The sequence below is a fragment of the Megalopta genalis genome, chromosome 11 (assembly GCF_051020955.1).
Source record: "Megalopta genalis isolate 19385.01 chromosome 11, iyMegGena1_principal, whole genome shotgun sequence".
Classification (NCBI taxonomy): domain Eukaryota; kingdom Metazoa; phylum Arthropoda; class Insecta; order Hymenoptera; family Halictidae; genus Megalopta; species Megalopta genalis.
The window spans coordinates 4,473,353-4,490,929 of NC_135023.1; the positions used below are offsets into that span (position 1 = coordinate 4,473,353).

A 17,577-nucleotide genomic window follows, 5' to 3' on the forward strand; every position below is an offset into this window, starting at 1 on the left:
GCTGCCACTGTAATTTAACAATTAAAACAATTCAAGTGTGTCTGTAAATGTCCGAGTACTGCTTACCAACTGTAATTGTGGTTAAAAGTACAAAATCATATGTAATACCTATCGTAGCATCGCATATAATACCAGATGGTGTGACTTGTGTTGCTTGTGGTTGCGCTGATATCGTACTCTCTTGCTCACCCATCACTTCCTCTCTTTGTTTAGAACCGTGAGGGCAGCACTGTTTAACAGTGAAGCATCAACCAATCAGATTTCTCTACCTGTTTCATGCCATTAAGCTGGTTGTCCCCGCTTCGCTCACTAAAGTGAGGCACTACTGTATCTATCATATGGTATCCACCGTAAATAACGTAAGGTGTTTCAAAAACACCTTGGTTCTGTGTCTGTAACATCGAATCTAATCTTTTTGGATAGACTCAGTCATTTTTCCCACTGTCTTTGGTATAGTTCGATCACAGTAATATGGAAGAAGAACCGAACAACTCATTCGTTCGATTTATGCATTCGTTATTTTATGTAGTGGATGCGCCAGTCACATATGTGCGAGGTATTATCTAATCAAACATTTGGTTATATTATTATTATAATAGAAGCAGAAAAAATGAAGACTAAATAAATCCGTTATGGTTGACAGAAAAATTAGTAGAGCCAAATCAGAAGAAATATCCATGGTACCATCAACAATTCCGTCGAGTTCCAACAATTGAATCATGTAAACAGTTCGACTTCGGTTGTATCTTTGAGGCACAAAGACAACAAATGCGTGATAAGTAATTTCAGTTTTTTTTCAAGTTAACATCACATAATCATATAAGATGATAAACATCACAAACATCATATAAGTTTTTATAAGCCATTATACAGATCTTTTAAGATCACAAATTAAAAAACGAGGTTTTCTGACCTGAAAAAAGAATTATCATATCACTTTTGCAATTTTTTTTCATTCAAATTTAATCAGCATTTCATTCAGCATTCAAATAATCAGAAAAAAGGTTGGAATCTTCCATTGTAAATAAAAAACTACAAAATATACTTTTAGATTGGTTGACAGCTTTATTGTGAGTATATTAAGAGATCGGTACGAGCACTGTGCATGGGATAACTACGAAGACAGAGATGAACTCTGCGCCCATTTGAAACAAACATACGATGAAGCTGCTGGAATCTTTTACGCAAAATGTAAAGTTTTATAATGTATTATTAAGTACACATTTAACAAGTACTATACACAATGTTTAATATCGATGGTTCTTTAAACACAGATTCAGACCAGCCTGCAACATGTAAGACCGATAAGTTGTTCATGAAACAACAGTATCGCATGGTTTGGGAAAGACGGCACGGACCTGTTGGATCTGGTATGAAGTCTGATGATACTTCCGTCTAACAATGTTAAGTTTTGTAGGTAATTAATTGATGTAACACGTATAGAATATTTGGAGATAAACTCTATGTTTATATCATTGTATAGCAACCCTGTAAATTGAGCCAAATAAATCAATTTAAAGTCTACAAAGCTATACTTTTCATTTTTTTCGTATTTAACATTTACTGTAATTGATCAATTTACGAGTGTCCTGTTAATTCTTTTTTTATTTGTTTCCTATTGTAACAACGTATAAAAACATCCGTATTTATCGTACATGTATAACAAATTATTTTATTAAATACTTGATTAGAAGATTCCATTGATTCCATCGAATATTTCATTTTACAATTTTGTTTACGTTCGTTATTACAATAAAACTTTTTGATACAATTGTTTCTTTACAAAGCTTTATGTATTTTGACATCTTCTGCATACAGACCAATTTAATTTCCTATTAGCCGGAATGTTACTACCGCATAGAGACACATAACACAATAGTTACTTACACAAACATAAGTGGAGTAATATTACAAATTTTTAAAAATAAATTAAATGAATATAAAAAACATTCCTTATGACTAATGGAAAATCGAAATTGTGTCAGATTCAATTGATTTGAGAAACAATTAAATAAAAATTATCACCACCTTTCGTGTAAATATAAAATACAATAGAATTAATTCTTATGTAATAAATATATAACACGTAAAAAAAGCATTTCGTATAATTCGTACAAATTAATAGAGACCGATTAAAGATCGCAGGAAACCAAGAAGTCTCGTAAAAATACTAATACATGATTGTCGGTCAACGAATCGTAAATTTTAATATTATGAAATTGATTGATATATCGCATATGTTACTCTTTTTTACGTTTTATTCTCTTTTTTATTTTCAAGCAATGCAACTAAACCAAATTACGATGATACAGTGGCAATTTTCGTATCTTTCGCTTGCAATAAACGATTTGGACTTTCTTATGGCTGCAAAACTGTACACATACTTAGCTTTTAATAAAAAAATTTCTTAATAATTAAAATAAAACATGAGATCAACAAAATCATTTACGTGCAACTACCAGAGAACACTTATTCCTGTTAGTATTTCACGTTATGTGTGGAAATCTACTAATAATGTATTGTTGTAACATAATGAATCTCAATGTTATTAATTTTTTTTTTTTTTGAAAGAACAAAATATTCTAATAAAGTAGTACCATTGTTTAAAAGTAAATGCTTTGCGATCCGATCAATACCATTCATTCTACAGAGCCTTGCGTTTTGTCTTATTCTTGCTAAAACATTTTTTTATTGTCACCGTATTATAATCTTTTAGAAAGAAATTACTCTCAATTCGTATTCGTGAAAGTCCGATATTTTCGATTCTTGCGACTAAGCTTTTTGGCAGTGACTGTGGAAGTGTATTTATATTTCCTTCATTTTAAAATTACTTTCGCGTACACCATGAGATAGTATGATGTGTTTCTAAGTATTACATAAAGTCTTTCAATTATCATTAAAATATTCAAAATACATTCGTTTGTAATACAATTTTAAAAAATCACGTGTACTATATAAAAACAAACAGATAATAATGAAGGGAATCCACTGACATAAATAGGAAAAATCATTGTATAAATGAATATATAGGACGAACGATTGACCGATAGAAATTAATTGTATTCGGTTTTGTAATTGGTAACGACATTGTGTCTATAGACATGACAATTTAATCAGTATGTCTTGACTCGCTAAATGTAAATCATTCCTTAGGACAATAATTTACAATAATTAATAGGATTGGGCTTATTGTGCTGTTATACGTATGAAATATTATATTAATTGTAATGACGTATGCTTTTTTCTCACGGAGAATTCTTTCATAACCATTGCTTAAATTAGTATTAGTATCGGCGTAGTATTAAGTTGGCCCAAACCTATAAAATATGCACAATTATTGCCAATTTTAAGTTCACCCTCAATGTATTCATGTATCATTTGCATTCTCCCTTTCTATTCTATATCACAGTATGAAAAATGCTACATGAACTTTTGTACACATTATAATCGATACATATCACTCGGTATAAACGCCGCACACTTATTCATATTTTTCAAATCAGAAATCATAGCTACTTAGTACATAGGTATTATTATATATACATACATACATACATACATACATATATATATTATACATACATACATTTTTTTCATCCTTCTTGAAAATAAATTCTGCTCTTTGTCGCGTATGTATCAAATCCATATATATATATATATCTATATATATAATGCTAGTAATATATATATATTATATACGTATCGCTAGCATTATATTTCAAATAGAAATGAGGAGGGGTACCTACCATTCAGGAAACGGTGTATAGGTATTTGAGCCCGTTGTGTTACAGCATACCGAGATGCTAGAAATCTCTTCTTTATTAATCCCAATTAACACTTCACGGTGTTGAAATGTATATGCTTTTGTGTGTGTGTGGTGTGTATGTCGATGGTGAGACGATGACGGTGGTGGTAGTTTTGTGTGTGTGTGTGTGTGTGTGTGTGTGTGTGTGTGTGTGTGTGTGTGTGTGTGTGTGTGTGTGCGTGCGTGCGTGCGTGCGTGTGTGTGTGTGTGTGTGTGTGGCCTTCGATGCCAGGCTTCATCGCTTCCAGCGTACACAACGATATTTGTACATTATTAAACTCTTTTTGTCATCCTTTAAGATTCGATGGGTCGATTAAACTGAGCAGCTAAGCGACGTTTCCCTGTGAACGCTGCAAAAGATGAACATTGATATGCAAATGATCATCTAAAGAATAATTAGTTGAATGCTAGCCAACTACATACATTGCTTCGTGGGAGTGATTTGTTTCTCGTTATCGGTATCATCGATCTCCGCGTTGCTGCTATCGTTGTCAGAATTCTTAGAGCCAATTATATCTGTTGATTTATTGACACGTTTCTCTTGCTTGTCCCCGAAGATTTGTGTGCTAATAATGTTTTCTGTTAACACGTTCTTCTTTGGAGTTAATGATAAGGAAGGTAGTGGCAGTTCGGAAGGATGAGGAGCCACAACCAAGTTGCGTTTCGAGAAAAAGTAAGGGGATGTGCGTGGATTCAAAGGATTTGCAGCAGCCGTTAGCAGATTCTTTGTTGGTGATAGCAAGTTGGATGCGCTATCACCGGACACAATTTGACTCCAAGAGGGAGGCAGGGTTAGCGGAGGAACCTACAGAAATATAAATAATAATCGAATGAAATATTAATATGAATTCTTAATACGTCGCCATCAAGAAGTATTTTACTCACTTGTACATTGGTATGTTCATCCTGTGGATACGTGAATTTGGTGGGAGTCGTCCACACTGAAGATTCCCACCGATCTTTGTTCTCCTACGATTCGGTAAAATTTGATTGTAATTTCAAATAGCATCGAACGAACGAAGAAAAATGGAACGCGCAAAGAATACCTCGGGCGGCGAATCTGGTTTTGGTGGCGGTGGCGGAAAAGTGGATGATACGATAGGAGTACGCATCAAGCTTTTGAGAAAGATTTCGCTTCCACTCTCTTGCAACGACCAATCGATCAATTGATCTTTCGACGTCGACATCTTCCAGTACGTGTCAGATTCCTTGGACCAAAGAGCGGTTTCATCGCATTGCTTCCAAGGAACCTGAATTTCAGTATTTTGTTCGGACCATTTTAATGAGCAGGATAATGGATTGTTGGAAACGTTGACACGGGATGAGGTATCGCTTTCGAACGATTCGTTGCTGGAATCCGTATCACGATACGACGATACCGATGTAGAAGCGGGTGCCGGCAATGGTATACCAACAGCTATCGAGAAAAGAAAATCTATCGTTTAAAATATAAATGATTCAACAATATCAGCAATCGTGTCAATTACATAAGTCATTTACCAGCAAGTTTCTTGTTTAGGTGTATAATTGTTTTCTTACGATGCGTTAACTGTATCGTAACTGTACAAGACAAGGCTTGCAAAAGTGCGAACACCGTTGAGAACCCATATTTTGCAGGCTTACAAACAGAACCTGTACTTGTCAAATATGCACTCTCGAATTGCGGAAGCCTCAATGTTCCACCATAATTCATCATCACACGGTATAAGTCACAAGCGAAACAATGTAATGGACTGAGCTCTATATATTCCTCGTTATCGACTGTTGTAAACTGAAATCGTAATTCCGATCGTGTGAATCGATCATTTTGAAATTTCTTGTAGTACCATCCGTTCCGAGACTTACCCGAACAACGTTCGACAGATTTTGTTTCACTTCGTCCATGTTGCATAGTTTCAAATAATACTGGCTGTACAATTGTTGGAACTCTTTGAGCGTCGTTCTGTGTTCAGGTTTCTCCATCAATACCCGACGACATTGTAAAGTTAATTCTTGCAAATGAGACTTATCTATCATCGTAACTACCGGGCCAGTCGCCAAATACATCACCTGGAAATTGATGCGTTGTTACTCGGTGTATGTAAATTCGATGCAAATTCTTTCGCGTTTTTATCTTAAATCGAAATCTACCTTCACTGTATCTCCAAGCTTCTGCATAAGTTGCTGGATAGATGCGCAATCGAATAATTCTGGTTTCAGCGCGTAACCAAACTGTCTGAGAAAACATTGTGGAATGTTGGAGATACTAAGACAACCTTTTGATCGTACGATCAGTTTCGACATTTGTTCGGAAAGTACGCGGACGCCTTCCTTTTCCGTCAGGGAGATCTGTCGTTCTCCTGAATTGCTGTCTTCGATCTTGACCACATCCGGTATGGCCTCGAACAGCTCGATCAATTTGGTAAAACCGTAATCGGACACACGACACTGATGGCCAAAATGATGATGGTACGAGGGCACAAATTTATTAAACTGCATCCTACAGTGTGGCGCGTGTCGTAATAATTCCACAACCTGTGCAAACGATCGATATATTTCGATTATAATACGATCTCATCTCTGTATTATTTAGCACAGTTTCAACTGGATTACGAAATTTATGCATTTATGAGAAAAATAGAAGAACATTTTTATTTTACATAAAGATGATCCCCCGTTTGGTCATTAATATTCTACCTCTACAGCGAATTGCTTCGTTCGTTCAATCTCTTCCGCAGTTTGTTCTCGTTTTGGTATTGCTATCATTTTATCTCCGCCGTTGATCGTGGTGACGACGACAGTGTTTTCAGACACTTCGCTAAGAATGTCGTTAATCTCGCAAACTCCATAATCTACAATGTCCCATGGTTTGGCTGTGAACAGTACTCCCATTATTTGCACTTCAATATAGTAAAATGTCTTAGCAAACGAAAAAATGGTTTTCCTTGGTTTACCTATTACTCTAGCATAAACGCTCGGAAATTCGGATAGTGCTACTTGTTTGCTGGCTTTCGATTTTAGGACTCGCAACAAATCAGAAGTAAAGCGACGCACTTGGGCTCGGTGGGACAATGTTACCACACGATTGTTTCCTTCACCCATCACCTTAAACACGTAGCGATGTTAACATGTTTTTCATTTAAAGGAAAATTTGTCAAAACTAAAATTTACCTGTACAGTATGTGTAAGCGCTTCCAATAAGTCGATAAGTTTAGTGAATCCGTAATCCGCAACTCTACATTGTCGTCCAAAGTGATGGTGATACGCTGGTATAAATCGATTAAACGGCAATTGACAGTGAGGAGCAGTTTTCAAAAGGTCGACCAACTCGCGACTGAATAGTGCTAATTGATTAGCAAGTGGAGGACTTACACATTTGTTTTCTGGAGGACAATCAGCAGCATCTTTATCGGTAAAGAATAAGGAAGAAAAATTGTACGTTTGATCAAAAGGTCTTACCTTCATGATTATTATCATGAGATTTATTCCCTGTCCAAATAAGATATTTAACGCTGCCCATGCCTTGCTTCAATTCTACGCAAGGCAAACAAGATACCAAATGTTCTAAAGGTACTCCGTTCTCAATAACTTGTAGCTTTTCTTTGAATTCGGCCTCATAGCAATTTGGCAAGCTGAAATAATGAATCACGAATAAATTTATTAAAAGAGTTGCAATATGAAATTCTTAAAATATTAAGTTTATAAATAATATACCTAGGCAGTGGTAAACTTCCGTTATGTGTGCTTAGCAACTGATATATGCGTGAGTCGAGAACTTTCAAAGAAATGTTTACATTAGGAAGCGATGCTACTTTCTGCTCGGCCCATCCTTTATCCGACCATGGCTTTATCATATGAATGGCGCAATACGGTAGTTCCACTTGTTGTTCTTCCTAAAATTAAGAGATTTTTTTGTTATCTTATGTATACGATGTATGTAATACAAAAGCAGGACATATATATTATTTCAGTAACTATTCATCGCTTTAGACTGTTGTCACAGCTTCTCGATGGTAAAAGGAACAGTAGCTCTACTATTACTGAAAAGCTCGAACTCGGCTTTCTTTGCATCATTTTATTATATTATTGGCATAATAAATGCTCGTTAAAGCTACGAAATTGAATATACCTGAACCGTAGTATTGAGACTAGGTGATGGAGTATTCCGGTGATCTGGATTCAGAGAAACCATCCTACCACCAGGATTCTCGGTGACGATACAAACATCTTTCATTTTGTAGAGTTCCGAAACGCTGATGGAAATCATGAAACGACTCTCATACATTTCACGGAATTTGAAAAGCGGAAGCTTATGTCCTGGTACTTCTTGCAATAACATCACAATCTGAGCTCGTATTACTTGAGGACTTGCTCTACCGCTATGAGCGTATGCTATTAAAATACGTTTATAGCCAACTTTGCGTCGATGTAATTGAGAAATTGCGTATTGAGCGTCTGACAAAGAAGGCACTTTGACGCTGGCAGCAAAATTGCCATCGGATTGTGTGAAAATCGAGACGTTTAATACCTGAAAGCATAAGTGTATATGAAACGAATATTTCTATTAATATTATTTATTAATAGGTAATTATCTCGTTCTATCAGGACACACAGATAATTAAATGAACTAATACCATTACATGCTCCAGAAAGATTGAGGCAAGCATGTGCCTCATCTTTTTTGGAATAATACTTTGATCTAAATTTGTTACTTGCAATTCAATAGGCGTGCAAGTTTCGTTGCTTATTGAACTTCCATTTTGACTACTGATTGGATTGAAGAATTTCTGAAATGACAAAGGTCGTATGCAGAATGAGAAAAATCGTATAAAATTAAAATTAGAAAAATAAATCACCTCCACTTCTTCGTTCTCTGCATCGCTTGGTTGATAAGGAGACGTGTAATTATTTTGCTGGTTGGTTATTTGTACAGAATTTTCGTACGGCGACGGTGTTCTAACATTTCGCACAGACGTAGATTGTTGATTCTTACAAAATGGAAAAACAATAATTAAACCATACGCAAATTCTTACGTGGATATTGCGTACTATATTTCATACCTGTCCACCCCACTGATTTCGTTCTCGCAGTTGTAGATCGCACATTGGCGATGGACTGCGACGTCTGAACGAATTTGATTGAGAGTGCCCGTTTCCATTGAAATTCGCTGAAACATTTAACAGAGGATGCTGCTGTCTCGGACCTGTCCATTCTGTAGATTGGACAAAAGAGTTATGTGCTCCTCGCATACGTCTCAAGCTCTCTGGAGTTCGAGAGGATACATTATTTGTGATTGTATTATCCCGAGCCTGCGGGATATGAATTCTTCTACTAAGTAATTTCTTCTCCACCTTCAAATTATTAGTGATTCATTATTAAAAACAGCCATGGTCACGTTTGAAAACGGTATAAACAGTTCTACATACTTTATACTGCTCCTCCCACATATGACCAAATTGTTGGGAACCGGAGATTTGCCAAAATAATGGAGATTGGACCCTTGCAAGTTCATTATAGGTTCTATTAAATGTTACATTATTATTACTCGAATACGGTCTCCCAATGAATATTGGTGGTGGTAGAATCAACCTGTAAAGAAGAAATATGGAAGTGAAATTGTTTCTATTAATTTTATCATAATCTTTTGCTACGATAAATCAGATAAGATCAAAGACAAAACCTCATTGCCCGAGTCAGCAAGGACAGTATTCATCTACTCGCGACTCGAAGGCTCTGATCTCGGATTTCATCATTTATGAAAGATTATTTGTATATTATCAACCACTTTATTACGGTATTAGCTACTAATTAGCCTTTTGGAAGCTTGTCGTTGGACTTTCTATTAACTGTGCTATATCTAACAGGAGCTTGATAATTTTCTTTTAAATAATGGTCTCGGAGAAAGTGAACCGATTATACTATTCAAAATTAACTGGTTGGTTTACAAATCAAATTGATAAAATAGCTAAAATGCTGATATAATGTATAAAGTTACCCTGGCGGAGCAGAGACAGGAGCACAATGAGCACTCCAGGCTGAAGCATATGATCCAATAACTGGAGATGATGATTGATAATGTGGCATTGGAAGTGCTCTTCCACCCGTTACAGAAGCACTCGCACTATACATTTGTTTTGAGGAACTAATTGGAATTTCTGATTCACTCACTGCACGATTTCTGTTTGTAAAGTTTCCTTCGATCATAAATCATTATGTTGTTAATGCGTATCATATATCGATCTACGAATACAATAATCGAATTAATTACCTTGAAATTTCTGAAAATAATTTCCTTTCTCCTTCGGAAATTTTACCGAAATTTTCGAACCAAGGACAAATTCTCCATCCATACGTTTCTGAGCCCTAGCAAAACAAGTCACGTTGTTATTGAGCAAAGCTGACTAACTGTAATTACAAGGTTCCACTACAGAAGATAATCAAATTCGTCTATAAATGACCTTTGGAGGGCACAGGACACAAGCCACAGAATATATCATATTTATGATATAAACGATATAAATTTGAAATTCAGTTAATTGACTCTAAAGGCCTATGTACAATATATTTGAATAGATTCTCTTAGTCACCTTAAAATACATCATTTTATTTTTGTATATATATATATATATATATATATGTATATATACGCTACTGACTTACCCAGCACATAAATAAAATCATTGGATCAAGTCAACATTATAATACACATCAAACAAAACTATAAATAACAATGATGTACCAGATAATAACTTTTAACGATAACAGCACGATATACATAAATTAATCAAATATGTTGTACAAATCAAAATTATAATCTTTCTACAGTACCACTATGTTCGTTACATTGCTGATCAGAGTTTGAAATCTATCTTATTTATGTATTTGTCCCTACTACTCGGAACATACATTTTTTCTGAATACCACATAGTCCAATGAAGTAGCAGCAATTACTAATGAGTGATTGGTCCCACAAAAGGCGGGCTACTTAAACCTGGATATAATATATATACCTTTCTGCAAAAATTTGTGAAGTGAAACGTACAACTGCATTAGTCGATTGGACTTCCACTACCCGTCCACCACAGTTTTCTGACAATTGTTTAAGACGACGCTTAATGCACAAAACATCTTTATCTTTAGGGAGATTACAAACTAGGAGGTCATAAAATGCAGTAACCTGTAAAGAATACAAATTTGACAAAGTACTAACAAATTTTTAATTTCGAGAAAACTAGAACTTCCGTTTAATTTATAAAACCACATGTGTTAGTAGCAATGAAGATGGACAAATTGACAGAAACATATACATATGAACAATGACAAAAATATTAAAAAATTCAGAAAGCGCAGAAGTTCCAAAAAGGAGTTTATTGTATGTAGAAAAGATACCAAATAAAGGAAACAATAGAAGGAATAGATAAAAATTGCTCTTATTACTAATAGACCTAATACGTATTATTGTGAACCTTTTACCTCTATAGTACTGGACGGCAGTGATTCCATAAGTTCAAAAAAATCATAATGCTCATTGGCACAGAATATTAATGCATCAGAGGTATTCCTACTGTGCAATAGTATTACGTGGATCTTTTTTCTATAACGTAAATCGCTGAGATCAGCAGCAAAATTAATATCACTAGATATTAAAATCACAGTTGCTGGACTTCCATGTATATCTGCAAACCTCCTTATGGACTGCTTTAACTTTTCATCTGCAGCATTTTTACAGCTTCCAGAAACATGTATTAAATTAACCTAATGCAAATAATATTAATATAATATGCTATATCGTGAAGAGTCTCAAAAATTTCTATAGTAGAGATAATACCAACTTTTTACGAATACATTTTATAAGTTTACCTGAGCATCATTTAATTCTTTCACAACCTGACTAGTCTCCTTCCAAACATCACAAACAACGATAAATTCTGCTTCTTTGTACCTACTAAAAAATTTATCTCTAATTACTTGTGTTGCTGCTATAGCAGACTTTCCTTTAGGAACCTGAAATAAACAAACATGACATTATTATAATATGTACACATATTTGTACTAATTAATTCATTCGTTGACAATGTAATACAAACCTGACAATTTTCTATGTCCCAAAATACTCCAATAGGTGGTAGATATGCTGGTAAAGTTGGCAATTTGGTTACACTATTATGATGTAAAAGAGAACAATCATGTCTATGTTGGCTAAACAATGGCCAATTGGATGCTTTACTTTCATTCTCAAATCTACAATTATTGGTATTACTATCACTCAATGTTTGTGATATGTTGCTTTCATCATTTTGCGACAAAACTTTTTGTGCAGATAATAACTGTAACAACCTTTCGTTAAGACCTTCAATTTCATCTTTATCGTTTGCACAGAGTGCATGATAATTTTTAGTGTTTTCTTGGCCTGCCATGTGTTTTATAAGGTATCATTTAGTATCCTAAGTATGTAACCTGCAAATAACATAGTAAAGGCGATGTAGTATAGTAGATAAAATACACAAAGGAAAGAAGAAAGCATTAGAATTAAAAAGATATTATTATTATCATGAAACTGATAAATTATGTGCAATAATCAGATAATCACAGATAGCAAATTTTTCTACGAACACAGATGTTTTTACTGTTCTTCGAGAAGTAGAATTAAATTAATGCTTATTTTCTTCTGTTAATGATTTTGAAAAGATACAAATTAAACGAATCTTATTGAATCATCACCAAAGCATTTATTTTGTTGCATTCATCGCACCTGTGTATGCAACAGAATACGATTTCGAATGAACAAATACGCGTATAATTATATTTAATGTCGAGAATGTTATGCAAAATTAATACGAACAACATTCGCAGTGTGATACGATGTAGAAAAATTTGTACGTTACCTAAAACATTAACCCATTATAGTCGGAAAAGTGTCTGTAAGAGGCGCAGATAAACAGAACGTTGTCAAACGTTATATAGATGCAACTTTCTCAACAAGTTCTAAAAAATACACGAAATATCGCACAGAGTTGTCTCGTAAATGGATTTATGCATTGTATAGAAATTCATAACCAAAATTCATACCACCTATAGGAAGCAAACACCGAGTAAACTAGCAAATGAACACACGAAGGTACACGGTACACGCAAGTTGGTATGTGTGTACATGTCCATGCATACTGCATACATACATATATGCGATGTTCACGGACCACGGACGCACAGTTGGGAGACCACGGGGCCATGAGACAAAATGAGGGGCCCCTCCCGCGTTGATCCCCCTTCTGAACGCCTATTTCTCCAACAGAGCAAATACATTACTACATACATGTATGTACTATGTATACAATACGATGCAATACGATATGTAGCAAGATCCTCCGCATCTGCAGCTAGCACGTTCATTAGATCACAGCGCGCGAAATTACGAACGCGAGTAAAGTATGCGCAACCAATGAGAGAGAACTAATGACTATAATTTTATATTGAATTGAATTTTTAAACTTCTTCTCAGAATTGCCATTTCAAAATTCAAGATTTCAGAACAGTTGTGTCAAAACTTGAAACAGCAGTATCTAAAAATAAGAATTTAAAGATACTATTAGTATTAAAAGAAAGAAATCTAGAAACAGGAATCTGAAAAATAGAAAGGATCTAGAAATAGAAATACGCTTTTACAAGATAGAGCAGAAATTAGCACGGAACCTAATTGTTCCGGATATTGCAATAGAAATAACAAGTGACAGAAACAAGCTGTTAGAAGAGTAGTATGAGGATTCATAGGAAAGAAGAAAATCGTATTAATCAAAAATATTATGGTTTGAATAACGTGCAGCAAAGTGCCCTTTGGACTCACTGCAGAAGGAGACGTTGCGTTTTAAACAAATTATTTATTATTTACTCGTATTCATGTTATGAACAAATATAAAAGCGTATGACAAATATTATACACAGATATTCTCCTAGCTTTGAAATAATATCCATTCTGTCTGACGATAATTTATGAAAATATATTCTTTTAAAATATTTCCGCTTTAGTTTATTATTGTAACGATCCAGCATTACTGAAAATGGTGTCCATGTCCATTTGAGACAAAATTTCATCGTCAGAATCATTTTCAGTAATACAAAGTACATTCAATTCTGAATTAGAATTCATGATTAATTTGTTTTCTTGACCCATATCATTGTTGGTATTTAAATTCAATAAATGTTTTGATTTGAATTGCTTGCTCTTCTCTATGTAAGATGCATTTAATTCTGCCTTCTCGAATTCCATCTCTACCAGATGTTTACTTACATTATCCTTATCGACATCTGTCTCTTCGGAATAACTGCTGTCACATAACACTTCTGGTTCCTTTACTTTAGTATTCATTCTTGATATTCTTGGATTGTGTGAAAGTTTTGTAATGTTGTCCACGTTTGGAGAAAATCTTTTCAAAGCTTTTAACAAGTCTCCCGATTTTTGCAGCTGTTTATTTTGTTTCTCCTGTTTCTCGTTTGTAATTAGAACTACGTCTTGTTTTACATCTTTCAAGCATTTCGAAGTTGCACTAATGAAACTCTTTTCGCTTTGCGTATTCGTAATTTTGCTGGTAGAAGCGGAAAAAGAAAAATCGTCCATGAAATCAGAATTCATCGATTCATTTCTACATGCATCCCATTCTGTACAAGTTCCTTTGCTAGAGTGAACTATAATCTTGTGCAATTGTTCTTCTACAATTTGTGGGAACACTTCATCTTCTTTCATTTGCTTCTGTTTTTCTTTCATCTTTTCATTTGAAACATTTCCTGGAATCGTTCCAATAGAATGTGTACACACGACTTTACCCTTGTTGGAGTAAATGGCTACTAAGCTTGAAGGTGAGATTAGAATATGATATTTACTGGTGAAGGATCCAAAAGTCTTCAACAAACCGACATTACGTAATAGTATAACAACGTTAGATTCCAGTAATCCTGGATATTTAATAGGTATATCCCTATGTACAATTCCTTGAATGCTGTCGGTAAAATCTTTTAAAAGAATAGGCGGATTGTCGTGACTGTGATCTATACGTTCAATTATCCCTGCTAAAAAGCCAACTTTCAAACAACTGTATCCATTCACATTTGCCATTTGTTTGACGGTAGCGATTTCGCTTCCTCTCAAAAAATCATCTGGTAAATCGTCTAACATCAATTGCCAAGCACCTTCTGTGAACAGATTCTTTGTGGTTTGTGAGCAATATTCGGGTAAATCAGCTTCAGTCGATTCTGTTAATTCTTTGCTTTCATCTAAGCTATTCAAGTATGAGATAGGAATATTAATATCTATGTCATCCGGCAGTAAACCAGCTGGTCCCGGAAATCTTCTAATTAGGGCCATTTTTTTATTTGGTTGGACTTGAGGAATTTTAAAAATAGATTTATTTTTCATTTCGAAGAACTTTTTACTGGAATTATCAACTAGACTTCTTTGAAGATTGTTTGAATTACATTGCTGCCGTATACAATTATCACTGTTGCTCTTAATATTTAATCTGTTCTTCTGCAAATCTAAATATTTTGTATTCTCTATAACTTTATCTTCTATGTTCTCTTTCTTAAACATTTCAAGTGCAATATGTTTTGTAGGTAATTGATTGCTATCACAGCTTTGTGTGCTATTTGATTGAGATCTTATAGAGAAAATATTATGGTCAGACATCTTTTTGTTAAACATGCCAAGTATTAAATTTTTTCTTGACATTTTATCATCATTTTGTGATTCAGTTTTATTTGCAGACTTCTTTTCACACCAGTCTACACTGTAGTTACATGAGATAACAGAATCATTTGAAATTTCTATTTTACGTCTTTTTGGTTCTACTTCATCGTCACCCTTTGTACAACAAATATTACTAGATCTGTTGTCCACATCATTTAAGAAATCCTGAAAACATTATATATATAACATAAAAATTAGTATAAAAATTCTTTTGACGATCGATTACCTGATCCAAGTCCCAATCATCGCTTTCGAACATTTCCTACTTAAGTATTGAATTTAAATTACAATAAATATCTACCCCAAGGCGATCAAGTTTTTCAAACGATAAACACCACAATTATAGAATTGTACAGTAAATATTTACACGTTTTGTAAGTGATCTGCGTACATATATGTACATAGAATTCATAATCGCAGCGTTAAATGTATACATACATATATGCACGTACAATTGGTCACGGACGATATAAATAAGAAAGAAGTGTGTTCATACTTTCGAAATATGGTATATATTATGTACATTTCGACAACGAAAGGCGGCCATATTAGAGGGTGAGCGGGTATTTTGAATTTCAACAATAGAAATTTCCAAGTTTGCTAATTTCTTTCTAAAATTTAGAGAAGTCAATGAAGAGATGTTAGGCATACAATGAATTATTAATTTAATAATTTACAAGCAGCATTGTTTAACAGTATATTTCTTGAGCAGAATGCACGTGTATACATCTTTTTACTTGCATGTTGTATACAGCAATCCGCTTGCAACTTTCTCTACAGTTTCTTTATCAAGCAACTTTTCCACAATTGCCAAGCCAAAAGCAAATGCAGTTGCTGGGCCTCTACTAGTTATGAGATTACCTACAAAGAATAGATACATGTATACATTTAGAAAAGGTTTCTCTTCTTATTGGCTATTGTATAGATACCATCGGTTACAACTGTAGATTCCAAATATTCATATTCATCTGCCAGTTTATCTTTCATCGATGGGTAAGAGGTGAGCTGTTTTCCTTTTGCAATATCATGTGCTTTCAATGCGATTGGTGCTGCACAAATTGCCGCAATAACTCTGCCTTCCTTTTCTTGTTCCTTTAAAAGTTTTCCTACTTCTTGAGACTAAAAATAAATTTCGACTTCTGCTTCTTTGCGAATTTTCATTTTTCATAAGTATAAGTTTATTCACCGATGCAAAAGCTTCTGAGCCTCCTAGGCCACCAGGTAATATAACAACATCATATTTCTGTTGAACTGCATCTTTAAGATTCGCATCAACACAAATTTGAATGTCCCTGCTGCATTTTATGCATTCTTTTTCAGGTAGACCAGCTACAGTCACGTTGATCTAAAAACGATTTCTAATATATATTATGCCTCATAACGTACTATGGAATTTAAGGTTATAACTTGGAAAGGACGTACTCCGGCTCGACGTAAGATATCTGTAGTGATTACTGCTTCCATTTCTTCTGTACCATCAGCAACCAGTACAATTGCCGTCTTTTTGGCCATATTTACGGAATAATTTGCCTTCAATCGAGATATTGAAATTTCATAAATGAACTGTGCAAAGTGTGGAAGTTTGCGGCACAAAACAGACATGAATAGTAGATGCGTAGATGCGATAAAAAGAGGACAGGTTATAATTTATTATACACACATATACATACATATCTGCCTGTCTAATAGTGTACGTACGTATGTACAGTTTTCTGCCATTACTTGGAATGACAAAAAAAATTAAAAATTCTCGTTTTTAACTTTTTTATCTGAGCCTATAACGGTAACTCTCGATAACTTATATGCATGCTGAAAATTTTATCGAAATCTTTCAATGACTATAGCTCGATTCTGGATTAACCGATTTCGATCAAATTTTTATCACGCATATAAATTACCGAAATCTATCAAAGGCATTTTTTAAATTTTCGTTGTAGACTCAGATAAAAATGTTAGAAACGAGAGCTTTTTATTATTTTGCTGTCATTTCAAGTAATAGCAAAATTTAAAAAAAAGAAAGCGCCTGCCTAGTCTAGTCCCTCTATCATCTAAAAA

General features: G+C 34.3%; 4 protein-coding genes across 13 annotated transcripts; 1 reads left to right on the forward strand and 3 right to left on the reverse strand.

The window, feature by feature from the left end:
- The first annotated feature begins 290 nt into the window (after positions 1 to 290).
- ND-PDSW (NADH dehydrogenase (ubiquinone) PDSW subunit) lies at positions 291 to 1,528 on the forward strand. Its single transcript, XM_033480774.2, has 4 exons — positions 291 to 556; positions 644 to 779; positions 1,052 to 1,191; positions 1,275 to 1,528. Exons 1-4 carry the CDS (start codon positions 472 to 474, stop codon positions 1,397 to 1,399), a joined length of 486 nt encoding a protein of 161 aa, XP_033336665.2. The 5' UTR covers positions 291 to 471; the 3' UTR covers positions 1,400 to 1,528.
- Positions 1,529 to 1,587: 59 nt separating this feature from the next.
- On the reverse strand, positions 1,588 to 12,994 carry Marf1 (meiosis regulator and mRNA stability factor 1-like protein). Of its 10 annotated transcripts, none has more exons than XR_004491778.2 (25): positions 12,671 to 12,985; positions 11,873 to 12,242; positions 11,646 to 11,789; positions 11,259 to 11,540; positions 10,796 to 10,962; positions 10,054 to 10,148; positions 9,781 to 9,979; positions 9,212 to 9,374; positions 8,846 to 9,136; positions 8,641 to 8,772; positions 8,419 to 8,571; positions 7,914 to 8,312; positions 7,499 to 7,677; positions 7,244 to 7,416; positions 6,956 to 7,167; positions 6,739 to 6,889; positions 6,482 to 6,657; positions 5,936 to 6,319; positions 5,651 to 5,854; positions 5,306 to 5,576; positions 4,852 to 5,222; positions 4,691 to 4,774; positions 4,229 to 4,610; positions 3,747 to 4,155; positions 1,588 to 3,317 (listed from the first exon to the last, which is right to left on the reverse strand). XR_004491778.2 is itself a non-coding variant. In XM_033480742.2 (25 exons), the coding sequence occupies exons 3-25, from the start codon at positions 12,200 to 12,202 to the stop codon at positions 4,100 to 4,102; spliced, it is 4,998 nt and encodes a 1,665-aa protein (XP_033336633.2). In that variant the 5' UTR covers positions 12,203 to 12,242; positions 12,671 to 12,770; positions 12,855 to 12,994; the 3' UTR covers positions 1,588 to 4,099. The 10 variants fall into 10 exon arrangements, 9 of the variants coding, with proteins under 9 accessions (XP_033336633.2, XP_033336635.2, XP_033336634.2 ...); XM_033480742.2 differs by having other exon boundaries at positions 1,588 to 4,155; positions 12,671 to 12,770; positions 12,855 to 12,994; XM_033480744.2 differs by having other exon boundaries at positions 1,588 to 4,155; positions 11,873 to 12,026; positions 12,123 to 12,242; positions 12,671 to 12,983.
- Positions 12,995 to 13,645: 651 nt separating this feature from the next.
- Positions 13,646 to 16,027, reverse strand: LOC117226441 (uncharacterized). The gene is made up of 2 exons (XM_033480762.2): positions 15,749 to 16,027; positions 13,646 to 15,687 (listed from the first exon to the last, which is right to left on the reverse strand). The coding sequence occupies exons 1-2, from the start codon at positions 15,779 to 15,781 to the stop codon at positions 13,813 to 13,815; spliced, it is 1,908 nt and encodes a 635-aa protein (XP_033336653.2). The 5' UTR covers positions 15,782 to 16,027; the 3' UTR covers positions 13,646 to 13,812.
- Positions 16,028 to 16,170: 143 nt separating this feature from the next.
- On the reverse strand, positions 16,171 to 17,160 carry LOC117226449 (protein dj-1beta). The gene is made up of 4 exons (XM_033480773.1): positions 16,945 to 17,160; positions 16,709 to 16,867; positions 16,452 to 16,641; positions 16,171 to 16,383 (listed from the first exon to the last, which is right to left on the reverse strand). Exons 1-4 carry the CDS (start codon positions 17,122 to 17,124, stop codon positions 16,256 to 16,258), a joined length of 657 nt encoding a protein of 218 aa, XP_033336664.1. The 5' UTR covers positions 17,125 to 17,160; the 3' UTR covers positions 16,171 to 16,255.
- Between the last annotated feature and the right edge of the window lie 417 nt (positions 17,161 to 17,577).

What these genes read in the sequence shown, in the direction of transcription:
- ND-PDSW (XM_033480774.2), top strand. Translation starts at nt 472, where the DNA reads ATGGAAGAAGAACCGAACAACTCATTCGTTCGATTTATGCATTCGTTA. An exon ending in GCCAGTCACATATGTGCGAG is followed by an intron (nt 557 to 643) that starts GTATTATCTAAT and finishes TATGGTTGACAG; the next exon opens with AAAAATTAGTAGAGCCAAAT. An exon ending in TGGAATCTTTTACGCAAAAT is followed by an intron (nt 1,192 to 1,274) that starts GTAAAGTTTTAT and finishes CTTTAAACACAG; the next exon opens with ATTCAGACCAGCCTGCAACA.
- Marf1 (XM_033480742.2), bottom strand. Translation starts at nt 12,202, where the DNA reads ATGGCAGGCCAAGAAAACACTAAAAATTATCATGCACTCTGTGCAAAC. An exon ending in AAGAATTAAATGATGCTCAG is followed by an intron (nt 11,541 to 11,645) that starts GTAAACTTATAA and finishes TATTTGCATTAG; the next exon opens with GTTAATTTAATACATGTTTC. An exon ending in TGCCGTCCAGTACTATAGAG is followed by an intron (nt 10,963 to 11,258) that starts GTAAAAGGTTCA and finishes TATTCTTTACAG; the next exon opens with GTTACTGCATTTTATGACCT.
- LOC117226441 (XM_033480762.2), bottom strand. Translation starts at nt 15,781, where the DNA reads ATGTTCGAAAGCGATGATTGGGACTTGGATCAG. An exon ending in ATGATTGGGACTTGGATCAG is followed by an intron (nt 15,688 to 15,748) that starts GTAATCGATCGT and finishes TAATGTTTTCAG; the next exon opens with GATTTCTTAAATGATGTGGA.
- LOC117226449 (XM_033480773.1), bottom strand. Translation starts at nt 17,124, where the DNA reads ATGTCTGTTTTGTGCCGCAAACTTCCACACTTTGCACAGTTCATTTAT. An exon ending in GCTCAGAAGCTTTTGCATCG is followed by an intron (nt 16,642 to 16,708) that starts GTGAATAAACTT and finishes ATTTATTTTTAG; the next exon opens with TCTCAAGAAGTAGGAAAACT. An exon ending in ATCTACAGTTGTAACCGATG is followed by an intron (nt 16,384 to 16,451) that starts GTATCTATACAA and finishes TATTCTTTGTAG; the next exon opens with GTAATCTCATAACTAGTAGA.